This window comes from Hyla sarda, chromosome 1 (assembly GCF_029499605.1).
Source record: "Hyla sarda isolate aHylSar1 chromosome 1, aHylSar1.hap1, whole genome shotgun sequence".
Lineage (NCBI taxonomy): Eukaryota > Metazoa > Chordata > Amphibia > Anura > Hylidae > Hyla > Hyla sarda.
Window position 1 is genome coordinate 110,772,007 of NC_079189.1, and position 16,053 is coordinate 110,788,059.

The following is a 16,053-nucleotide window of genomic DNA, read 5'->3' on the forward strand; positions in this document are numbered from 1 at the left end:
TTTGAAACACCTGGAGGTCCGCAGGTTGAAGACCACTGATGAAGGGATTGACAGGCGGTGATGATGAAGGGGGGGGGCGGTCTGGATGATGATGGGGTCTGGATGATGACATGGGGGGGGGTGATGTATTTCTCACCCTAGGCTTATAGTCGCGTCAATAACTTTTCCTGGGTTTTTGGGGTGAAATTAGGGGTCTCGGCTCATATTCGGGTCGGCTTATACTCAAGTATATATGGTATTACAAAAAGTTTCCCAAAATGCTTTTTTCAGCATTCTGAAGTTAGAAATGTGCTAGAAACCATCACTTATTTTTAGTTTGGACTCTTTTAATGTTACACCACTGATTTTTGTCTTCTAGCTGCGTCACACAAACATCTACGAGTACAGTGTCAGCTGGGGATGGGAAGGAATAAATCCTGTTAGCAACAGATCTCATGCATATTATCTGGAACGCCTGTGTAGCGATTTTCAGAAAAAGGTTATTGAGCACTTCAACAGGTCAGTATAAAAGCTACAGCATAGCCTCATATTATGTTGAATAGGGACCATCACCAGCTATGCATTATTGGATCATGTCCTCTTCAGAGCACATACAGACCAAATGACAGACAGGTTATTATTAGTAACAATAAAAAAATGTGCGTAGTTGGTCACTGTATATTTAAAAGTTCCTTTTTTAACAGGTAAAGCCAAGTGGAAAGTCTCTAGGGTGCCTTTCGCACATGCAGTGGTGTAGCTAGAGTTGGTGTCACCTGGTGCGGTAGAAAGTGGTGTCACCCCCTGCCCCCAGCAAGTATCTGCAAGGCACTGTATACAAGACGTTCGAGGGTAGCACAGTGGTGGCAGCATTGAAGGTTTACACGACTATCCTACACATGTTGCATAGAATACTGGGCAACATGCGTAAGATCTCATGGTGGGTTTAAATGCTGCCGCACCTGCCTCGAAGGTCTCTGCATGAGCCCCAAGGCATGTAAAATCAAATGTCAGCCCTTTTCCAAATCAGTTCTATATATAACAATGTGTCCCTAAATAATACAGCCCTGTACTTACTAACAGAACTATACAAGGGCCAAATAATCTCTCCACACCCTGAAAACATATACTGGATCTACTGCAAAGAACAATAGAACCAATATTACCCCCATACAGCAACCATGTAGAGGTATATACCAGCACTATACAGATATATGCCCTGTAATGAGTCACAGACAGACGTCTTTACTAATCAAAGTTATTCTCTCTCTGTTTTCTTCTTTAAACAACTCTAACGGCCATTAAGACTTCCCCCAAATGTAACTCATGCAACTTGTCTATGCAGAGTATGAAGTTCTCATTAGTGTACCATAATAATAAAATTACTAATATCCTCACTAATAATGCCCCATCTGTGCCCCCCCCCTTAATAATATATATATAATGCCTCAGGTATATTTATTCCCCCCCCCCCCCCCCCAATATAAACAGTGTCCACTGATTTATTTATTTATTTTTAGTAATGCTGCTCTGATATTAATAATGCCCTCTCTGATAATGCCCCCCTGATATAAATAATGTCCTAATGCCCCCCGATGTTAATGATGACCCCTGATTTTAATAATGTGCCCCCCCCAATATTAGTAATGCCCCCCTGATTTTAATAATCCCCAAATTAGGGATTATAAGCAGAGGGATCCTTGTTTAGCTTTCTTCTCCTCTGCTTAAACAACACTTTGCCTTTAAAGCATGGACTAAAGGTGACCTCATGTCTAAAAACCTTCAAACTCAAAACAGAGCCATGAGCACTTCACATGCAGCCTGGATTGATATGGTGGAATTTGCTACTGGAACAACACAGTGATTTGCTTGTAGCAGATTACAGGAGAGGGTTGGCCTGAAGTTAACTAAACCTAGGAGTAAGACTCTGGACGAAGTGTATGTATGCCTAGCAGGAGCAGAGCTGGGATCACTGTTAATCACTGATTAGAACCTCCCACTGGACTCCTAAACCAACAATGGGCAGAGAATTCAATCAATTCTTTGCAAGTTATGCTGAATCTCTTTCCACAAATCTATATACCAATCTGCTCAGCTCTGCTTGCTCTATAACATGTTTTTGGCAGTTCAGACTGCAAATTTTAGGAGATAGATTCCCTGTAATTTGTGAGATGGCTTTATAAATGTAACCAGCATTGGTATTACCAAAAGGGAAAGCAAGCAACTTATGTAATATTTTATTGTAGAACATTCCATGTGCCCTGTGAACCAGAAAAGACCTGGAAGAGAAAGGAATTTTTCAGGAATCGGAAAAATGAGGAGATTTTAGAGCATGCCACCCACTGCCATACACTGTGAGTTCTGCCTTTTTGTGCCAGCCAGAAGCTTAAAGTATAACAAAATGTCTTTCTGTAATTGAAGTGACACATCTTGTCATGTACTGTATATGTACCATGAATATTCTACATAGGGGATAGTTGGGACCTTGCCAAGGAGGTTGGCTATAAACAGGAGCAGAGACTTAGGACAGATGTGTGTAAATGAAACATTAGGACAGATCTGTGTAAATGAAACATAAAGCTGTTATTTCCTTCCATAGAGTAAAGAACTTTATTGGTCGAGAATCTATTTTGATGCAGCTCCAGGACTGTGTGAAATCTAGTAACAGACGCCTGGTTGTATTACACGGACAACCTGGCAATGGGAAAAGTGCTATAATGGCTAAGGTGTCTACAACAGCATCAGAGTGGGTTGCTAGGTAAGTTATTCACATACAAGAATGTTTTTATGTATTTTATAGTCACTGCTTTCCACACTATTAGGTTACATTTTGTGTTATGAATGGATTCCCTAAAAGAACAATATTTTAATCTTTACTCCCCAGCACTACAGGCAGGTGGCATATACACAGTATAAAAACTAGGGGGAAACACAAGAGTTCTGCTATTTGCAGCAGACAACCTGATTCCAGCTGATATTGCAGAGAAAATGTAGGACAGCATATGATAAATGCTCTAGAATACAATATATCATAACTAGAGAAGAGCGAATCGAATCTGACGAAGACTAATTAGTTCTGAATTTCATGAAAAATTCGAAAATAACGAATTTCTTCATTAACGACACCTCTGCGATCGTCCTGTATAATGTATAGATGCAAGCGGCTTTCCCTGCAATAGATAGGACAATCGTAGCGGGTATCAGGAGTGACACCTGCTGTGATCTGTCCTTAACTGCAGGTACTACTGCTCCTAACTTGGAGCACACTCTGCTGCATGCTGGGAGCTATAGTACCTGCATTAATAGACAGATTCTATCAAGTGTCACTTCTGACACCCGATGCGATCGTCCTGTATAATGTATAGATGCGGAAGCCCGGCCGCTCTTCTCTGGTCCCACTGTAGTACGAGTACATGCTGTATACATACCTATTATTCATATTTCCCGCAGAGAGCTGTGAGTGGTTGGAACCATCTGGCCAATTCTGTTCACATCACTGGCCGGCCGGAGTATAGTGCAGAGATGGGAGCGCAAGAGAAAGCCGCTCCATCTCTGCAATAGAAAGGACAATCGCATCGGGTGTCAGGAGTGACACCTGCTGTGATCTGTCTATTAGTACAGGTACTACAGCTCCCATCAGGGAATAGTCTGTTCCATGCTGGGAGTAGTAGTACTACCTAAAAAATGTAAAACGTTAAATGTTAAATGTAAACATTTAAATGGCCCCTTTCTACATTCAGAGAACTATTAATGCAGGTACTACAGCTCACAGCATGGAGCAGAGTGTGCAGAGTGGAGAAGTAGTACCTGCAGTTAATGACAGATCACAGCAAGTGTCACTCCTGACATCGGCTGCGATCATCCTTCATCCCTGAGATACAGAGCAGCTTCCTCCTGCGCTCTCAGCTACATTTTTAGGTCCCTGTTTAAAAATTAACATTAAACATTTTTTTTTTTTTGTCTTTCAATTTTTGGGAGCGGGCAGGGACCAGAAAATTCAGCACTCAATATTAAAAAATGGGGCTAAAAAAGTAAAGTGAAAAAAAAAAATGATGATCTAGAATGAGAAATTAGGGGAAAAAAATTATAAAATGCCCTGTTCATTCATTTTTATTATTGAGCGCTGAATTTTCTGGTCCCTGCCCACTCCCAAAAATTGAAAGACAAAAAAAATAAAATAAAATGTTTAATGTTAATTTTTAAACAGGGACCTAAAAATGTAGCCGACAATAATAAAAATGTAGAAAGGGGCCATTTAATTTTTTTTACATTTTTTAGATAGTACTACTACTCCCAGCATGAAACAGATTGTTCCCTGATGGGAACTGTAGTACCTGTACTAATACGGGGCACTGATATTACTAGATAGGTCAATTAGGTCTCCCAGAAAAAGTAATAGAAAAATAGTGACTGTACAGGGAGCCTTAAAACTTAGCTTTTATTATGCTTGTATAAAAATAGCAATAATGTGTCAAAAAATCAAGAAAAATTTGCAAAAAACATCAAAAAAAATATTCAGATTAGGTTATCTGAAGTATTCTGAGGTTATAGAAGTATTCACAATCACTGTTGGGGAATTTTAAATACTGTATGTGTAAAAAAATTTTTTTCATGTTACTAGGTCCATTATCCTGTTGCAGGGAGATAAGAATAAGTCTTGTTTGTGTACAGTATGAAGTACCCGTAGTGATTCATGATCTTCGGGTTATATGTTTATTGTGGAAGTTATAGTCAAACATTTTTATTCTCCTATGAATAAACAGGGATCTGAGAGTTGTGAGTCGATTTATTGGTGCCACTGGGGAGAGTCGACACACTCGCCTACTGCTACAAAGTCTGTGCTACCAGATAGGTGACATATTTAATCTGAAAACACAATTCTCTGAGGTACTAGTCTTATATTTCTATGATCACCATATATTACCATGTATAACTAGCACTCAGTATGACAATTATGTAATATAGAGAAGAAACTGTTTAAAAAATCACACAACGCTGTGAAAAAAAATGTGTGTATACAAGACTAAATTAACAATGATATAAAATATTATACTATAGACATTCTATGGACACGGGCACTAATGTCCATGGACTGTTTTTGCTATTGCAACTCAGTCCTGTCAACTTGAATGGCACTTACCGGAAATACTAGCTGGGCACAGTCTCTGGGAAAAAAATGTATCTGTTTCTGGAAAAAAAAGGCAGATCATTAAAGGGGTTATCCAGGAATAAACTTTTTTTTATATATCAACTGGCTCCAGAAAGTTAAACAGATTTGTAAATTACTTCTATTAAAAAATCTTAATCCTTTCAGTATTTATGAGCTGCTGAAGTTGAGTTGTTCTTTTCTGTCTAAGTGCTTTCTGATGACACGTGTCTCGGGAACTGTCCAGAGTAGAAGCAAATCCCCATAGAAAACCTATTCTTCTCTGTGCAGTTCCTGAGACAGACAGAGATGTCGGCAGAGAGCACTGTTGTTAGACAGAGAAGAACAACTCAACTTCAGCAGCTGATAATTATTAGAAGGATTAAGATTTTTTTTTTTTATAAAAGTAATTTACAAATGTTTAACTTTCTGGAGCCAGCCATTTATATTTATTTTAGAGCATCCTTAATGCCAGGGTTACAATGCATATAACAACATAAAATCAAGTACAATAGACATGAAGGAGGTAAATGGCAGGCTAATACAAAAGGACCCTGCTCGCAAGGCCTTACAATGTACAAGGTGAAGTAAGTGTCCGTTCACAGTAAAGTACAGTGGCAGTAGGGTTATTGTAGGTTGTAGGTGGTCATGATGATGTCTGCCATTAACCCTTTATGACAGTTATCGGTGAGTTTGGGGTGCTCATCGGACCCCCATAGTGTGTTCGATCATGAAGGATTCAATGGATTAAAATGATGGCCGGAGGTGCTGTTCTCATGGGATCTACTTGTATAGTCTGCCGTCAGGCAGGCTGTACAAGTAGATTGCCGATATTACTGATTAGTGTTATACCGTTGCATGGTACTGAACAGTAATAACAATTGAAAGATTGAACACAGTCTGAAATAAATAATGAAACTTTTTTTTTTAAATATACAAAAGCCCCTCCCCTAATACAAATTTGCTTCACTCCCCTTTCTACAAATAAAAAATGTAAATGCATATTTTTTAACCATCTGAAAAGGCCATCAGTCGGCACTGAAGCACTGACTTTTGTCTCCCACACCAGGTATTGTCACTAGAAATTTTTCAGGGTGCTCAGACTAGGAGCTAAGCAGCAAACATAAAGTCCATAGCATAGAAGAAAGTACCCACCCAAAATTCTCTGCAAACAATCTTTGTTTATTTCATGTGTACTAAAAACATGCCCATACGGTCTGACAGGCTAACTGGCTGGCATGTTCACGAGTAGTACAATCAGTGACAGTGGTTTACGCTATGCACTTAATCAGGCCTGATGGCTGTGCTTTAATAAACGCATAAAAACAGTAGAGAACATATACATTACATACACCAAACTGTGTTAGATAGTAGAGGTGCAGCTAATACTAAGGGTGCTGATATGTTTCTAACTTTACTTTTTATATTGTAAGAATCTTAAAGGATTGATAAATGAGTTCTCAACTCTTCTGCAATTGGCTACTGACAGTAGACCACTCATGGTAGTCCTCGATGGTATAGACGAGTTATTGCAAAATGAAGCGCATCTGTCCTGGATACCCCCAGAGCTGCCCGCACATGTGTATTTCATTGTGTCTGTCACGTCTGAGTCAGAGTGCGCCTCCTTCAGGCATTTACAGGTAATCACAACTTTTGTTTCTGTGTGTTTTTCTACCATGTTTACAACATACAAATGTATCTGTTATTATCTAGCTAGGTGAACCACATGACTCATATTGTAAAGTACTCCAGGACATTCCCTGCACTATAATATTCAGGTATAGTTGGTCATAGTCAGATTGATGCAACAGAATGATCAGTTGAGCAACACCCATCCCCAAGTCACCTGCCTATTTGGCCTAACATGTTATTATCTCTGGTGGAATTAAATCATCAGCTGCCTTTGACAGATCCAGAAAACTCCATCCTTTTACCTGCTAAGTAAAACAACGGGGAACATCCGAGCTCTTTCCATAGACACAATTGCCAGTTTTGACAGTATTTGATGAAAAAAGTCCCATGTCTATGAAAAGTATGATACATGTTATTGGTATCATTCTGAGCCATTTGGTGGTTAATAAATATTGGCATTAGCACTTTGTGGTCACCAGTTGAAAATCTTTATATCATTGTGTCCCAACGAGTGTGCCTCCAGCTGTTGCATAACCACAACCCTCAGAATGCCCGGAGAGTCAAAGGCTTATAACAGCTGGAGGCACACTGGTTGGGAAACACTGCTCTACATTATGTGCCTTAATATTCTGATATCCTTTCCGGATTACCTTTTTTTTTAATGTTGGCTACTGAACATACATCAAATAATGCAATTAAATTGTAATAAAATGCACAAATTTCACATTAAACTACTTTCTTAGATGTTTCCCCTTAAATTTATTGCAGAAGCTTACATTGGATCAGAATATTATTCAGATATCACCATTAAGTTCAGTGGAAATAAATGATATGATTGAGTTGTGGCTGAATAGAGATTGTCGCAAACTTACAAGGCACCAAAGAAATGTTCTGCTTGAGGCCTGTGCGGCATGTCCTCTTCCACTCTATGCAGTGTGCGCTTATATGGAGTCACATCAGTGGACATCCTATACCCCCGACAGTGAGATCCTTCTACATCCTAATATCTCTAAGATGTATTCCTGCATTCTAACAAGACTAGAGAAAAATCATGGTGACCAGGTCGTAAAAAAGACCACATCCTATATTTCACTGTCCAGAAATGGCATAACACAAGAGGAACTCCTGGATATGTTGTCACTGGACGAAGCCGTTATGGGTGAAATAAGACAATACCAGGGAGTGGCTGTGTCTGTGTTTCCAGAAGTACTCTGGATCAAGCTACGTAATGACTTTGGGATCCACTTGGTGGAACAAAGGACAGATAATAGCTATGTCATCAACTGGGCTCATAGCCACTTTAGGACTATTGGTATGAATAGATATGTGAAGTCAAAGGATTTTCAACTTTCTATCCATTCTGCATTTAGCGATTACTACCTGGAAAGCAGAAGTCGCCATGAACTTGATAAAAGTGATCCAGTCACACCTATCATGCAACTGTCATGGGTGGTAAAGCATGAAAACAGAACTGCCCATGTGTTTAACCTGCGTAAAATCCTTGGAATTTCTTATCATCTGTTGCAGTCTAATCAGATACAACGGCTGGTGACCCAGTGCATATTCAATTACGAGTATCTGTTACATAAAGCCTGGGCTACCTCTGTGGTGGAGATCCAGGAAGACATAAAGGCAGCCATGAATCCTGAGCGGTAAGGCATTTGGCCGGGAATGTATTTGACAACACTTGGTGTACTCTAGCTCATGATCAATAATGAGTAAATCTTTTAAAATTCCCCATGTCGCTGTTTCTCAACAGATGACTTTTCTATTACAAAGCCATATCAACCAAAATTCTAACTCTACAATTTCTGTTGTTCTATCACAGACTACTATCTGACTCTGCTTTCTGATTGACAGGCCAATGCTTGACTTGAATCTGCTATATGAAACTCTCCAGTTATCTATGAAGGTGCTACAGCGAGACCCCTGTCAGTTGGCGTCACAGCTTAAAGGACGCCTGCACCAGATAGAAGCCTTAGATAAACCTGTGGCCCCTGGTAGGATTAAATAAGTAATATCAAAAAGCAAAATAATACTCTTTACTCTTTTTTACTTTTTTATATAGCTATAAAATATAGGTATTGTAAATGGTGCAATTATGTCCATTACTGTGCTAAAATTTAGTATTATATATTATTTAATGTATCTATGCCTGGACCTGGGTCACTGCCAACATGCCAACCACTGTCAGACAAGAATGATCATGGTGGCTGTGTTCCTATCTTTTACATTGCAGTAATTTCACTCAACATTTAACTCTTTAATATATCTGGTTTGCTGCAGAAATATGTGTAAGCAATATCGATAGAAAAAAGTATTCCTGCACTCACCGCATGGGTATCGAAAGTCCAGCTCCTCTTAACGGTTCTCCGTGAGCTCATCATTGTGCATGAAACCGCCGGCAGTCGCCTCTGAGCACCCCACGCCACACATGTCTGCCGAGCTAACGGAGAACCGTTAAGAGGAGCTGGACTTTCGATACCCATGCGGTGAGTGCAGGAATACTTTTTTCTATTGATATTGCGTACCTTGATTCTATAAATCGTTTATCCTAGCACCACCGAGGGACCCACTTCTGTACCTGTAGACCCACAGATGGTATCCTTTGTCCATTGTAAATGGTAGCTGTACATACACTATAGTGGTGCCACTCTGGATCTCTTGTGAAGTTATTTAGAAATATATGTAATAATGAAATCACATTTTAAATGGATCTAATGTTTGGTGTATCTTAAGGTATGTTCACACTAAGCAGATTTGTTGCTGCAGTTTCTGTTAGTGATTATACAGTACCTTCTGTACATCCGAACTGTTTCTGTATTAAGTGCATTTATTTCTGCGGATCCCCCTTAAGAAATATGGAATACTTCAAAATGTTTGAGAAAAATGTGATGTATGTGAATGTGAACATAATGGGGGGGAATTTATGAACAGGTTTAGAACCTTTTTGGTTTAGAAAAGTCTCCAAAATATCTCTGTTTGTGCAAAATTTATGCAACTTATTGCTTAAGTGATTTTGACTAAAATGACTTTGGTACACAATTTTGCTTTTTCACTTTGCAGTGTTAGCTGATTTATGAAGTTACAGGTTTGTCGTAATGCCCTCAATTACTACAAACATACACCTGCCTAAACCTGGCTTGCAAAACTGGCTGTAGACAGCAGGGGGATATTATTGTTGTCTTTAGAGCTGTATTTGTGTGTAAATTTGTTGCACAGTTGGTGCTGTGCAGCAATTCACACTCTTTTTTGCGTACACTTTTTTACGTACCAACTGTTAAAGGGGTATTCCAGGCCAAAACTTTTTTTTATATATCAACTGGCTCCAGAAAGTTAAACAGATTTGTAAATTACTTCTATTAAAAAATCTTAATCCTTCCAATAGTTATTAGCTTCTGAAGTTGAGTTGCTGTTTTCTGTCTAACTACTTTCTGATGACTCACGTCCCAGGAGCTGTGCAGCTCCTATGGGGATATTTTCCCATCATGCACAGCTCCCGGGACGTGACATCATCAATGAGCAGTTAGACAGAAAACTTCAGAAGCTAATAACTATTGGAAGGATTAAGATTTTTTAATAGAAGTAATTTACAAATCTTTTTAACTTTCCGGAGCCAGTTGATATATAAAAAAAAAGTTTTTGCCTGGAATACCCCTTTAAGGTTAGTCTTTTGCAGTGGTAATGAATTTGTCAACTGTGAATTTTTAAAAATGTTGCAAATTTTTATGCAAAAAACAACAAATAGTCGCAAGGATACAAAAGCCCAGACTTAGCCTAGCTTTTTGGTGTAAGTGTAGAGTGGAATTTCAGGAAATACGGACCTGCAAAATATGCAAGTGCATGTACTTTCCAACACATAAAATGTATACAGGGTAATAGGATGTAGAGGCTAGGATTGAAAAGCTTGCAGTCAACAGTGCATGTGCATATAATACAAAAAAGAGCAAACAATAATCACAACAGCCAATACCCACATGTAACTCCAGCTCAAAAAAAGCCATAGTATGCTCACCCCTTCGACAGTTTCAGACAACTTCCTTCTTCAGGGGGTCCCCAGGGGTCACCTACACTGACTTTGATCAATGTCCCCCAATGTACTCTTTCTGTGCTTGAAGCAAAGTATAATTGTAACACAACTAAATAATTATTTACAGGATAATGACCATTTAAAATTAATGTAATAATTAAGACATAAACTACTGTACTGTAACGATGCAAAAAGTGTATGTAGTGCACTTGATAGATCAACAAGGGACTCTTTAACCAGGTTTCCATACCTAAACTTGTTGTCTGGGAAAAATAATTTCATGTACAAATGTTTAATAGATGACTTGTTAAATATAGGTGATCCGAAGAAATATCCATTACTGCCATCTTTGATGTCTCAGTGTCAGCAGTCCTCTATTGCCACTTTCATACCTTCATTCACATGTCTTCTGCCACCTGGAGGAATCCTCTATGACACCTTAGCAGGTAAACTAGATGTCGCCGCCACTTCATTTCCATTCATTTTATGGAATGGTAATTTGAACTTATATTTGGAAATCATTTTAGATATATTTTTTTATTGTGTTTTTAAGAACCTGGATCCATTCCTGATAACTTGGGCAATCTTAAAGTTGCATGTAATGTCAGCCATTGTTTTTAATTCAAATAAGTTAAAACATCTGTTTTTGATCGTTTACATGAAGCACAATTGAGGAGCACTATTGTACATTAATAACATTGTTCTTGTGTAGGCCACACCGACAGTATTAGTGCAGTTGCAGAAGCACAGACTGATCTACGAGCAATGACAGCATCCAGGGATGGCACCTTGAAGGTTTGGGACCTAGTAGCCGGGAAGCCTGTGTTTACACTTCCTGGCATTGGAAAGCACATTGACTCCATCACTGTCTGTATGCAGAACAGGATAGTCGCTGTCACTCAGGACCACAGTTTCCAGATATGGGACCTCTCATGTAGCAGAATGGTTTATGCTGCCAATGACTGTTTGGACGCCCCTATTCTGACATCTGCCATGGACGGTCAGCTTCTCTTAGCTTTTTTTGATGGAAGCCATTTAGTTAATGTGAGTTCTCTAGATGTGATAAGGAGTTGGTAAAAGATGGAAATGGAACACCTATAGATGTTTTATTTAGGAATCATTTAGAAAACTACATATGTGAAAGAACAAATGGAAGGTTTTTTTTAAAGACTGCTGTAGCATTTATGCTTAGCTTGTATATTTAACATACATGTACAGTTTTGGTCTTTATTTGGTATTTTATTTATGAACTCATGTATTCCAGGTGTTTGACTTGACTGACTCCTGTAAGCTTGTCTGTAAGGTAGACATTCCTGCAGATGAAACACCGGTTCATAAAAATCACTCTATTCTGGTTTCTAGGAATTCATATAAAGATTACATTCTATTTGCTTACAGGTAAGAACAATACAATACATATATGGAATAAGCTATATATATATTTAATAGGAATCTGTAACCTTAAAAATGCAGTTCGATCTGCAGTCATAATGGTATAGATTATGTCAGGTTTTTTTTGTTTTTTTTTACATTGTGTGCACTGATGGCCACTATTCCTTGTCCTTTACACATTATAAAATAAAAAATACACAGACATGCTGTGTGAACTTAGCCTAAAGGTAAATTATACAGTTAGTATAGAATAATGTACTATAAGTTTTTAGATATTGACCATATTGTAGTTACTGGAATTGTTTTGGTTTGATGTAAAGTCATTTTTTAAATGTATTTCAATAACCAAATACAGTAAAATCTTTACTATGGAATGCATGTACTAGTGGGATGCAGAATGTGGACACATTTAACTCTTTTGTTTCCTTATAAAGATTGTAATCTGTCATCTTTTGTGACCCAGTCTCATACTGTGCCCATAGCCTTAATGAACATGTTTCCAGACATTTCTTTTGGATTCAATAATGGTGAATCTGTCCCTTATGTCATTGTTTCATTTGTTTCCCATTATGGTTTATCAGCACTTTATATAAGGAAAGGGTTGTATGAGAGTTATAGATGCATGAATATTGTACTGTTTTGGAGTAGCAATAAAGTAGCCATTTTGATTGCCGATGCACCACTTTTATGAATCACATACTGTATAAATGTATACATCTTTTATAAGGTCATAAGTTTTCTGGGCTGTCAACCCATGCTCCTGCCTGGCTTTAGCAACCCGTGGTTATTATATTATAGTTGCATGCAAGGACTTACGTTGACTCTGCAGTATATTTAGAATACATCTTTTGGAGAGAGTTAAAAATTACAAATCCAGGTTAGTTCTGGACATTATGTGCCATTATGAACTTATATTATGTATATTTATTTACTTTGCAGCACAATTCTAAATGAGTAGGGGTAATCTTTCCTCTCTATACAGAGGCTAAGCATTATCTAGCTGAGGTTGAAATATATGCAACTGGCTATATTACATTATATGAAGGGTCTGACAAAGGCCAGAGAAAGACAGGGGAACTCACATATTTTGAAACCATAGAAATCAGTTGAACAGTAGTCACTAAAAAGCCAATATATTTTTGGACTGAACCATCCTGAGCAGCTTAGAGTTCCCACTTTGGAATACTGATACTGTAGGTATGTACTGTAGGTATTTAATAAGCTGAGACACCATCTAAGTTAGATTCTTGTTTCCATTTGCTTTATATGGTTAATGCAAGATGAGCTGTGAATGGTTTGCTGCTTTAGTAAAATAGATATAGGCAAGTTTAGGTCCTGCTCTCATTTCAACATAAAGGGGAGTTCAGAGTACAGTAGGCTATTAAAATGCCCCTATCAAATTGAAATTGTGCTTATATGGTAACTGTTGTATCAACAAACATAATTAATCAATGTAATTAAATAATCTAAGAAACTTTGTAATATCAAAGTAAAAATGCTTCTTTCTGGATTTACCAAGCTCTTTAACAAAAAAATTATAATAATAATGATAAAAAAAATTATATATCTCAATTTACCAGGATCTTTAACAAAATAATAATAATAATAATAATAATAATAAAAGAAATTATATAGAAGACTGCAGCACTCCAAGATGTAGTGAGACAATGTGGTTAGCGTTTATTCCATCTAGTTCAGAAGGGCAATGTTTCAGCTGCGTACATGCAGCCTTTTTCAAGCAAATACACAGTGTTTCAAGGTGATATAAATATGGTGGCAGCAGTGACATCATGATTACATCACAAATTTGCATACTGACAATAACACAAGTGAGAACATAGGCAATCTCGCAATCAGGATATATATATACAATAATGTGAACATACAGAGACTTAAGTAATAAAGTGTACAATGATAGGTGACATCAAGATCATGCAAATACAATAGAAAAATGCATCATTACAACTTAAAATAACTCACATAGATGGAAGCTCTGGGCGGAACCTGCTTGATGCAGTAGGTAAGCGCCGGCTACGTCATCACTCTGTGACAGACACCAGCACGGAGTGCGTAAGGACGGAAGCTCAGGAGGACAACCGGAAGAATGTGCATGAATACTCCGCGGCCATGACACTAATGGGCACAGAAGAGGGCAATGTATGCTGATGTGAATAAAAGCATCAGTAGGTGAAGAAAGGTGCTGGCAATAGGAAAACAGTGGTATAGATGAACGGATGTGCACAAATGGGAGGTGTCTGATATGATAGAGTTAGAGAACTGGAGAAAATTGAGAATGCAATAAAAGTTGAACATTATGAATGAAGATAATGGAGTGAGTATAAAATAAATGTGAAATAAAAATAGAAATAAGGATGATGATGAAGTATGGAACAACTGGGTAGGTACAAAGATAACGTGAAAAATATAGTAGTATTAAAATAAATAATAAATAGATGGAAAATTAGACAGATACTTGCACAATCCAGAGAGGTGGAGGTGATAGCCTAAGAGAGGGGTAATAAAGGGCAAAGGTCTCCTATTAAGGACCACCATTAGGAATGTTGTAGGAAGGGTGAAGCTCACCCTGAAACAGGATCAAACCACACATGAGGACCCATATGAACATGGACACAGCAATCTGGACTCCCTCGGGAAATGGGTCAAGAACTCGGGACTAAGATTAGTCTAGGTACTTGACGGAGCGGGGACAAAGGGGTATCCCGTAGTGTACGGGGGATACTTGTGCCCCAGAAACCCAAAGATTGGGAGTGGCATACACTTTGCCCCAGACAGAAGTGTCCAACTCATTTATAGACACACACTCGATCCTGGAAGAAACTTGTTGAGTATAGACAAGAATGAAGACCGCCTGTATTATGAACATGTGTATGGGTAACGTAACGTAAAGTAAAAATACATAATTACAATGGAAAAATAAAATGAATTACTCCTGGTGAAATTACATAATAAAAACCAAGGGATGTAGTGGATAGAAAAATAATAAATGAAAAAATGCAAAAATAAAAAAACAGAAAAAAGAAGAAAGGGAAGGAAAGAGGGAGGAGGAGCAGAGGGAAAAATGAAAAAGGAAAAAGTGTGGGAGAAGAATGGGAATGGAAATGGATAACTGATTACATGATAAACAATAAAGAAATTCCGGTTGAGCTTCTGTTTCCTTGACTAAACTTGTGTTGAGTGAAGTAAATTTTCATGCAGGTTCCGACAAGCCGTCTCTAAGAAAATATATAAAAGAGAAGAGATGAAAAATCTCAAATAACACGGTGTATACAAGGCATAACTGTTGGTAACAATCTACAGGAATGTAAAGCGTAACAGGCTCCTATATAACCATTTTTAGACATTTACAATGGGAAAATCAACATTGAGACCGTTAGGCTTGAGCGATTGCAGCTCAAAAATCCAACGCAATTCAAGGCGGTGAAGTGCGGCAATATGGTCCCCTCCTCTTTTAAAGGGAGGAATGTGGTCAATCAGTGCGAAACGAAGGTCCCGCTCTGAGTGGCCACACTCCACAAAATGTTTAGGAATGGGGAGATCTAGTCTCCCCTTCCTAATGGTGTAGCGATGTTGGTTAAAGCGTATGCGGAATTCACCAGTGGTTTTGCCAACGTACAAAAGGTTGCATGGACATAGAAGTACAAAAATTACAAAGTTAGATGTGCAAGTGAGGTAGTGTCTTATCTTGTAGACCTTGCCCTGTTTAGGGTGAGTGAAAGTTGGCCCTTTTACCATCTTGGGACAATTTATGCAGTGGCAGCATGGGAAGCAACCTCTATTCTTCACTGTCAGGTATTGTTGTCTTGTGGAAGATTTTGTCCTTACGTCGGCCCGGACAAGCTTGTCCCGAAGATTGGGT

The 16,053-nt window shown here is 38.3% G+C and overlaps 1 protein-coding gene across 1 annotated transcript in view; it reads left to right on the forward strand.

Moving 5' to 3' along the window:
• The window catches only part of LOC130357501 (uncharacterized), a 137,862-nt gene that overhangs the window by 78,879 nt on the left and 42,930 nt on the right, over positions 1-16,053 (forward strand). The window contains exons 12-21 of the mRNA XM_056560198.1: positions 359-498; positions 2,223-2,330; positions 2,576-2,734; positions 4,740-4,863; positions 6,556-6,762; positions 7,523-8,406; positions 8,615-8,754; positions 11,102-11,230; positions 11,497-11,828; positions 12,049-12,182. Of these exons, the coding sequence (XP_056416173.1) occupies positions 359-498; positions 2,223-2,330; positions 2,576-2,734; positions 4,740-4,863; positions 6,556-6,762; positions 7,523-8,406; positions 8,615-8,754; positions 11,102-11,230; positions 11,497-11,828; positions 12,049-12,182 (2,357 nt within the window). The remainder of the gene's footprint in view (positions 1-358; positions 499-2,222; positions 2,331-2,575; positions 2,735-4,739; positions 4,864-6,555; positions 6,763-7,522; positions 8,407-8,614; positions 8,755-11,101; positions 11,231-11,496; positions 11,829-12,048; positions 12,183-16,053) is intronic.